This window comes from Pleurodeles waltl, chromosome 4_1, assembly GCF_031143425.1.
Source record: "Pleurodeles waltl isolate 20211129_DDA chromosome 4_1, aPleWal1.hap1.20221129, whole genome shotgun sequence".
Taxonomy (NCBI): domain Eukaryota; kingdom Metazoa; phylum Chordata; class Amphibia; order Caudata; family Salamandridae; genus Pleurodeles; species Pleurodeles waltl.
The window spans coordinates 57,941,814-57,951,672 of NC_090442.1; the positions used below are offsets into that span (position 1 = coordinate 57,941,814).

At 42.8% G+C, this 9,859-nt stretch overlaps 1 protein-coding gene across 1 annotated transcript in view; it reads left to right on the forward strand.

The window, feature by feature from the left end:
- The window catches only part of LOC138287390 (prostaglandin E2 receptor EP4 subtype-like), a 40,336-nt gene extending 33,501 nt beyond the window's left edge, over positions 1–6,835 (forward strand). The window contains exon 2 of the mRNA XM_069227782.1: positions 3,292–6,835. Within this exon, the coding sequence (XP_069083883.1) occupies positions 3,292–3,924 (633 nt within the window). The 3' untranslated portion in view covers positions 3,925–6,835. The remainder of the gene's footprint in view (positions 1–3,291) is intronic.
- Positions 6,836–9,859: the final 3,024 nt, after the last annotated feature.

The following is a 9,859-nucleotide window of genomic DNA, read 5'->3' on the forward strand; positions in this document are numbered from 1 at the left end:
TTTCTCATAACTTTTCATAATATGCAGATCAGACCTACAGCACCCGACATAACGTTTAACAAAGAATCGGTCAGGCCGACACCCTCAATCAAGTGCTTGTCACCATATCCAACTGAGGGCTAATCTGTGCAAATACAGGCACTCTTTTTACACCAGGAGCTCACATCTTCTGCCTAATCAAATCCTGTGCTGAGGTCGAGCAACACGTGGGAGGAGCCAAAGACCGCCGCAGGCCTTCATAATGCACCTTTCTGTTGATCACACAAGGTCTGACAACAGCAGGTCTGCTAAGCCAGACCTAAAAACACTCCTGGGTGAGCTACAGTTCACTGACATGAAACAAGATGAAACCACTGATCTTAAATGAAAAGGCAGCAGGAGCAAGGCAACTAAATAATTACATTTAAATTAAATTTAAATTGTGTGATGTCCGAGCAGATAAGCAGCTGTCAGTTGCTATTGCAATGTGCAGGGCACGTGGGATTGTTTTAACCGAACAACAAGTGTTGCATCCTAGACAAAGGCGGTAAGGAAACATGGAAGATTGCTTTTTTGTTGAGAACAAACAATTCTAGAAATGATGAGAACAGACAGACAGGCTGCAGTGCACAGCTGTAAAGACCTTTGATTGAAAACAGGTGGCACTTGGGACTGATGAAGAGTATGACTGACAGCCCTGGATGAACCCTGACATAATCCCTCTGGAAGCAGAGATATGATGTTTTTATCCTATATTTATTTTGGGAGGCTTGAGATCAGAAAACACCCAGCACATTTTTAATTAAAGTTTTGAGTTCTGATATCTCGGTTCTGGTTGAGCTAATTTTGCTCCGTGGATACAGACCATGGAGAAGGCGAGGGGGTGCAGGGTACCAATGAAGGGGTTCAGGCTGATCTGCATGTGGGCAAATACCATATTTAAAAATACTCAAAACTCTTTGCATTCAGTACATACGTTTGTGAATAAATGTTTTATAGACAATAGCTCCAAGGACCCACTCAGTGGAGAGGAGGACATAAATGGTTAATTTCACTAGCACTACTCCTTACATTCCAAACTTGACCATCTCTTTTCCAAGCCTACTGAACTCTGAATCGTTGACTAACTCTTGTCCACCCTACAGAGTTCTGGATCCGTGACTATCTCTTGTCCACGCCTGCCGAGTTCTGGATCCGTGACTATCTCTTGTCCATGCCTGCTGAGTTCTGGATCCTTGACTATCTTCTGTCAACGCCTGCCGAGTTCTGGATCCTTGACTATCTCTTGTTCATGGCTGCTGAGTACCTGATCCTTGACTAACTCTTGTCCACCCTGTTGAGTTCTGGATCCTTGACTATCTTCTGTCAATGCCTGCCGAGTTCTGGATCCTTGACTAACTCTTGTCCACCCTGCCGAGTTCTGGATCCTTGTCTATCTTCTGTCTACGCCTGCCGAGTTCTGGATCCTTGACTATCACTTGTCTATGCCTGCCGAGTTCTGTTTCCTTGACTATCTCTTGTCCATGCCTGCCGAGTTCTGGATCCTTGACTATCTCTTGTACTCGATCCTTGACTATCTCTTTTCCACACCTGCTGAGTGCTGGATCCTTGACTATCTCTTGTCCATACCTGCTGAGTTCTGTATCCTTGACTGTCTCTTGTCCATGCCTGCCGAGTTCTGGATACTTGACTATCTCTTGTTCATGGCTGCTGAGTTCCTGATCCTTGACTATCTCTTGTCCACGCCTGCCGAGTTCTGGATCCTTGACTATCTCTTGTCGTCTCTCCTGCCGAGTTCTGGATCCTTGACTATCTCTTGTTCATGGCTGCTGAGTTCCTGATCCTTGACTATCTCTTGTCCATGCCTGCCGAGTTCTGGATCCTTGACTATCTCTTGTCCATACCTGCTGAGTTCTGTATCCTTGACTGTCTCTTGTCCATGCCTGCCGAGTTCTGGATCCTTGACTGTCTCTTGTCCATACCTGCTGAGTTCTGTATCCTTGACTATCTCTTGTTCATGGCTGCTGCGTTCCTGATCCTTGACTATCTCTTGTCCACGCCTGCCGAGTTCTGGATCCTTGACTATCTCTTGTCCACTCCTGCCAAGTTCTGGATCCTTGACTATCTCTTGTACACGATCCTTGACTATCTCTTGTCCACGCCTGCCGAGTTCTGGATCCTTGACTGTCTTGTTGGGACCCTCGGAGTTCTGGATCCTTGACTATCTCTTGTTGGGACGTAAGGAGTTCTGGATCCTTGACTATCTCTTTTTCAAACTCACCTATTCCTGTTTTCTTGGAGCAGAGCTTCCATTACATTTTGGGAGTGAAAGTCATAAAACTTGATACCTAGAATTTTAGAAGTTATTCAATTGTTTTGGAAGTGTAATTACTTATATGCTTGAACCTTTAGCAGTAAATGGCTTCCATAACAAAAGTATCAAATGTAACAGGTGTGATAAGTTGGCCTGGGTGAACTTAAAAATGCCAGTGAAGTTTCTGAAATTCCTGAACTTTGCACACTATTTACCCTCCGTAGACTGGCTGCTCCCATGCGTAAAGTTTTGTAGAGAGAGACATTTTCAGAGCAAACCATTCTGGTATCTCCTGTGGCCTTGGTATGCAATGTACGACTACCTGATAGATTGGTAAACCAAACTTCGTTCAGAAAGCACTGTTTCACCAAAGCATTTGTGAAACTCATGAACGTTTACATAAATTTACTCGATTTTGAACATCACTAATGAATAATTGGGTAGGGTGACAATCGTGGTTCTTCTGCCCTATGGTTTCAATTCTGAGAGAAAGCCAGAAGGCGTGGCAGCCAAAGACTCACTCTCAGCCGAACAAAAGGATGGACAGAAGGAGACATCAAAGGGAAATGAAACTGTCATACAACCAGTTCGAAATACTTCTACACAGCAGGTAGTCTGATAAACCCATTGCAATCTATGGAAGTCTTTGACTTCCTGGTTCATATTTCTAGACATTTTTCTGGCTTTTGCTGGACTTAAAAAAAGGTCACAATAGCTTACTTATTCCTCCCTCTTAACTGAAGCACAGGCTGGGAGGGGGTCTCCTCTCCCACACCACAGCTCCAAGATTCAGTAGGCTACTCCTGTTGTGCTCAGGTGCCCTCAGACATCCTATGCCCTCCCTGACTCTGCCTGTGATCAGTGTCCTACTCTCATACTGACTGCCTTGTTCAGTGCTTGATTTGATTGTTTCCTCCTGTCTCTCTTGGCCTACCTGTCTGTTTATACCAAACTCTATCTGGTGTTGGTAAATGACACAATGTTTATCTTTCTTCCAGGTGCAAATTTTTGTGAATCAGCTTCATGAGACGGTCCAAATCTGGACCGGGGAACCACCAGATATTCGGAAAGACCTTCTCGCAATACGATTTGCATCATTCAACCCTATCCTTGACCCATGGGTGTATATACTCTGCAGAAAGAACCTCCTCGTCAAGGGATGTGAGCGAATCAAGCGCACGCTGGGCATGACCAAGGAGGGCCGCACCCACAGGGTGGGCTGGGCCAGCAGCCAGCACAGCCCCCCATCCTTTGCCAACAGCCTCACCACCAGCTACGCATCTTTGCGTATTCAAGAGGAGAGTAACAAGAGTGCTGCTCAAGACCATGCAAGGACTAAGTCTTTTACAGACTTCACCAAACCCCAGGCCTGGGAGCCAGAGGACCAGGGGGCCAATTGCCACCCATTCCGCTTCCCACTGGAAAACCCTGCAGAGTTTGAGAAAAGCTGCTCTGCAACCCCTCAACAGACCACGGCTATCCTGTGCACCATCCTGCAAGACAACCCACATGTAGTACCACCTCCAAGGAGACCAAACTTCACCAGACAGCGGAGGGATGAGGAACCCTTTGAGATAGTTACCTACTCCTTCAGCACCCCAAACTCATGCTGCTCAGAGAAAAGCATCTGAGTATATGTGCTAAGGAAGAGAAGGAATCCTTGGAGATTTCAAGACAAAGGTCAACTCAAAGCCTGGCACAGCGGAGTCCAGCAACACCTTCCAGGAGAGAAGGCTTAGGACTGCAGTGGGTTGATGGCCCAATATCAAATGGAAAGAGCACAATATAAACATTTCAAGATGCAGGCCCTGGGTGACCACTGGGATACTGATGCTGCTGTTCATGCTGAAGGCTCTTGTCTGGAAATGAAGCTTGTTAGCACTTTTGTAGATGTGTAAGTGTTTCAGTGTGCTGATGACATGGCTGTAAAGTCAGTTGTGCTCTCTGACATGGCTGTAAAGTCAGTGTTGTTTCTGACATGGATGGTGTAAAGTCAGTGTTGTTTTGACATGGGCATAAAGTCAGTTTTGCTTCTGACGTGGGTGTAAAGTCAAGTGCTTCTTACATGACTGTAAAGTCAGTTGTGCTTCTGACAAGGGTGTAAAGTCAGTTGTGCTTATGACATGACTGTAAAGTCAGTAATATCTATGATACTGCTGTAAAGTCAGTTGTACTTCTGAAATGGCTGTAAAGTCAGTTGTGCTTCTGACAAGGGCGTAAAGTCAGTCGTGGAATCAGAAATCTAGTTTTGAAAAGCTGCCCCTTCCACTTCTTGGTATGTAGTGTTTCAAGGCACTTTTCCCACTAATAACCCATGTTTGCCTCAATAGGATAATATGACTACTACACAGTGTAATGAACAGTCCTACTAGGGAAAAAACTAAAGGGGCTAACCCAGGAGTGCTTGCAGTGCTTAATTTGAGACGGTGGTTTCTAGTGCTCGGAACTGACACTTAATTTTCAACACTGACACTCATGACAGTCCGCCACATGGTGGCGCAGTTTGTCTCATTTTGAGACTAGCATAACCACTGCTGTTTATTACTTCAAATATACATTAAAATGACTAACGCCTGCCTCCAAATCCATTCTTATAGCTTCAGGGACTGGAATAGTCAGAATTGTCACACTTGCAGGAGTGTGTTGGTGAGAACTTGTCTGGTTACTGTAGTGGGCAGTGCATGCGGAAGTGGCCTCCTGAAGAGGGCCCTGGCACTTCTCAGGAGTGTTTGTGAAGAGGGAGCATCCCTGGGCGTGCCGGAGCAGGGAAAACTATAACTGGTCTACAGAGAAATGGAGCGAAGGAGGCAGATCAGGAGTATCTTGGACCAGTGGTTCCCAACCTGTGGTCCTGGGACCTTGGGGGTCCGCGAAGCCTCCTCAGGGGGTTCCGAACTGCTTAGAAAATGAAATAATATTAACAGATTAGGTCCCCAGCTTTCGGTAATGATTCAGTGGGGGGTCCCCATATTCCAAAAATGAATCAGTGGGGGTCCCTGGATTCCAGTAATGATAAAGTGGGGGTCCACAGAAGTCAAAAGGTTTGGAACCACTGTCTTGGACGATTCAGTAGAATATTGATTTTATTCTTTCTTTTGCTTATAATTTTTTTATAGGGCTACGTTTACCCCAGAAGGTTTTAGTGCTTTCTACATTTAAGAAACAGCAAGAGACTGGGGTCTCGGAAACACATTTAAAACATAGAAAAGTGCAGGATAGATAGTGAAATTCAAGCGAAGTGTATATTATTCGGTACACGATTTGGGGAAAAGAGAAAGGCGCAGAAGGAAGATGAAGTTTCAAAGGTAATATATGGAGATAGTCCTACAGCTGTTGGGGAGGAGGATGAAAGTGGAATTCCACAATAAAGTGAGCATGAAATATTCATCTTTTTGGGGTGTTTTCTAGTAAAAGGACAATGTTTTCCTTGCATTTCATCTCCACTGTGACCTCCAAATTTTGTGATTTGAGTTTTTTGATTCAAGTTGAAGAACCTCTTCGCATCTGGGGGATGTGGTACCTGTAGATGTGTCTAGAGCAAGGGAAGAGATGTTGGTTGTTGATGTCTGAGGGCTTTGAAGATGAGGCAAAAGAGGCTGATTTTCATTCTTGCCTCCAATAGTAGCCAAGTAAGGTCTCTTAATATGATTTTTATAATTACCCTTCGGGATCCAGAGACAAGTCTGGCCAATGTATGTCAGAAGTTCTGTGGGTTTTTGGGTACTCTGATAAAAAAGGCAATTACACAATCAAATTAGGATGTTCTGATGCTTGAATGTCAGTCCCATGATCTGTTTGTTTTCTCAAATATTTGAGTATTTTTGGGACAACAAGAGCTTCTCCAACTGAGTCCACTTTGCACTTGATGAGTGTTTTCATGGATAGAGGTTTGAGTCAATCTAAATACCAAGAGAACTGACTTCTTAGACTAAGCTCGGATAAAGGCTTCAATTTTTAGTGCCTCCAACCAGTTAATATTCAATTTTCATTTGTGTTTTTTTCTGCAAAGAAGATGAAATCAGCCTCATCTGGGCTTAATTTGATGGTGCTTCAGGAACTTCATTTTATGGACTTTATTATATTGGAATTTTACCTTTTGTGCAGAGAGCCAGCCATTCCCCTCACCAATGCACTGTTCAACACGCACAAAAAATTAGAGATGCAATATCCGTGTGGTGGTCTCAGAGAGGACAGTCATAGAGTGTCGTACTTGCGTTTAGTGAAGGTCTCAAGCGCCGACCACCACAGAAAGAGGCTGGTACATGGTCTTCACAGCAAAGAATTTAATTGGTTTATTTATTATAAGTATTGATCTTACTGTAATAATGCATTGTTAAACATTACAGCAGTCTGCTACGCAATGCTGTTTCCACAATCAAACCTCTCTCACCAACTGGAAAATACTTGAGCTGATCAATTAAAAATGGACACAAAGTCTACTGTTTTCAATAAGGATATTTTTGTTTATACCAATATGATGTGATTATTTAAGCTTCCCATTTATGTATTGTGAAACAAAAATAATACAATAAATCTAGTTTTAAAACAACAAATTGTGCAATATTATTTATTTGGCGGATACTTCGATAGATAGAATCTTTCTTGGGCACCCCAAGTGTAACGCTAGTTGGGTGTGAACGAAGATCTGCCAGGAACAGAAATATGCACACCTCCTACAAATTTTAGATGAATATGGCTGTCAAAGTTCAGCTGTCCAGGGTATAGGAATTCACCTCAATTCCTGGGGAAATTGAAAATGGGAATTTATTTCTAAACCATAGTAGTGTTCTGGGACGTTTGCCCTAGAGTGTCAACACTGAAGTGCCTAGAGAGACCACTAGAGGGCACACAATAGAAAAGGCTCCACCATATGCTTCGAGGCCATCAAATTTGCAGGGATGTCCTTTGGCATGAAGATACAGGTCAGCTCTATGCTGTTCATTGAAATGTATTGAGTTATTAGATGTTTTGGGAGATAAACGATAGTAAGGTTGGACATTCCACAAGGCCCACAATGGACTCCGTGAAGCCTCTGAATCTTGGACCAAAGGAGAAGGAGAGTGATGCTCTTCATTGTTACTTCACCAAAAGAGTACTCCTTCCTCTGCACCCAGCAGTTGAACCACTACCCTGCCAGGTTAGGAGGTATCTTACTTAAAACCAATCTTCAATCCTCACCCATACTAGGTGAGTACTCACTGCACAGAAAGCAAAGAGCTGTCTGAATCCATCCACTAAAGACAGAAGAATCCACTGGGATAGTTGCATTAAGTCTTCCAATATGTAGACTTCCAAGGCCTGAGATATTCTTCCAGCCTGAGGAGCATCAACAGACAGGACTAGCAGCTCGCTAACCCTCTCACACTCTGCACCCTCTGCCACCCTAGGATCTTCTGCAACCCAGAACTGATAATGCTGCATGATCCACACACCCAATCAAGCCCACGACACACCCTTCCCTTTCATACACAATCAAGAATAAAAAAAACAAAAGAAGCCTACTAAGAATAACCCATATATTGGAATACATCACCATAGTGAAAGAGGATAAAGCAAACATGTCTACACTAAAACATTACGTGCTGAAAAGGTTTGCACCTTCACACACGTAGCCCTCTAGACTAATGTCATTGGTGGTTTGCTGCATCTTTCATGTGGCTGCTCTTTAGCTGTATGCTCACCGTCCTGCGTTCTCCTCAAGACGCCTTCATCTTATGATGCATAAGAGAACATACAAAAGCCTTGTCATTAGAGGACACTGGTTGAACTACAGATGTCCCAGGTAGCACAACCCCATCTGCAGTAACATCCACACTTGTATTTATCCAGGGAACTTGGTAACTTAAATAAACCAGGTACCGACTAATGGGCACCACTGACTCTGTCATAGTTAACTTCATCCACCAATCCACTGCTCCGTCATAGTTAACTTCATCCACCAATCAACTGCTCTCTGTTCTATGAACTACACCCTCACAATCCCAAGGATTTAACTGCGACTCCTGCTACTCACTACCATAAGTTCTCCAACAGGCATACTTCCCCAGTACAGCATGATTGAGATTCCATAACTTCCCATCACTCAACCATCCCTATCCTTACCCCATGCAATACGATTGAGTTTCCATACCTTCCCATTACTCAACCATACTCCTCCTTCCCCCATGCAATATGATTGAGTTTCCATACTTTCCCATTACTCAATCAAACAGAATTTTGCAAAATTTAAGTCACCTCTTTCAGCTCATAGACCATACTTTCCTCCTTACACACTTTCACCTATTACCCTACATGAATATTCACGGGTTGGACATCATGCTTAGAGTCAAAATATGAATTGGATTTGTAACAGGTATCTTTAATCTTATTCCTTACAGCTTCAACAGACCACTACACAGCCCCTGATTTTGACAACCATTCAGGATTGCATTTGGTTCTTTGATTGCCCTCTCATAATGACAAACACTGAACAACCTGTTGCATCGTGTTAGTCATTCTGTTCACCACCCAGTTTTACCCAACTATATCTCACTCCAGATTGCTTTTGACAGCAAGCTTTATGGTGGCCCTAGGTTATAACTTCAGTCCCCTCCTGGTTAAATCTCATGATCATCCCATTTCCACTGGGATAATGTAAGGACGTAGTCATGTGTCTCACCTATAACTTTTCAAGCAAAGAAGGTGCCATTTAGACAGAAACTGTACACCTGTATCACCCAAACCTGTGGCAGGAATGCCTTCCTCTGGAAACATGTGGCCCAAAAACTCCTAGGCAGTATCTGCCTTCTCCGCTAGCTTCAACACAGGTCAATGCAATAAAATATCAATACAATTAATGATAAACTTCTGAGATAGCTCAATAGGCCTCAAAATATAAATCCTGATACATTTCCATGGATCCTTAAGCAAAATCTGTTCACGCATAAGCATTCTCAAGGGAATATATGACGGAACAACTATCACCTAAACAACAACATGCTAAACCATCGATGCTGAACCACAAAGAAGCTTAAACCACGACTTTTTTAACAACGACGTCTAAACAACGAAAAAATACTATTAAAGAACAATATACCTAAACAACGACATCAAATACAACGTATACTGAAACCACTACAATACTGAACTAAAAAGATGGTAAAAATTAAAAGAACGGTACTTTGCCTAAAAAAACGACACTCCATAAAAACGTAGTCCTACAACACTGTCTACAGCACCCAGGAAGTATTTCTTCTCCTTATGAAACGCCGACAAGAACGGAAAAAATATCAAAATTGCACAAGTAGTAAACTCAAAAAATAAATATAAGTTCAGTCAGAAATATATTTACCCCCCCAAAAAATGTTGAAAACACATTTTATCTTTATTTATGAAATTACACTTGAAACATATATATATATATATATATATATATATATATATACAGCCGTCCACCATTTTATGTTCAGTATTACAAGAACACCTTACAGAGAAGACGTGTGGAGTAGTACGGAAACAGAGGGATTGAAATCAAGTATAAGAGCGTCATCTATTGACTTTAAGAGGTAAAATATATATTAAAAATAT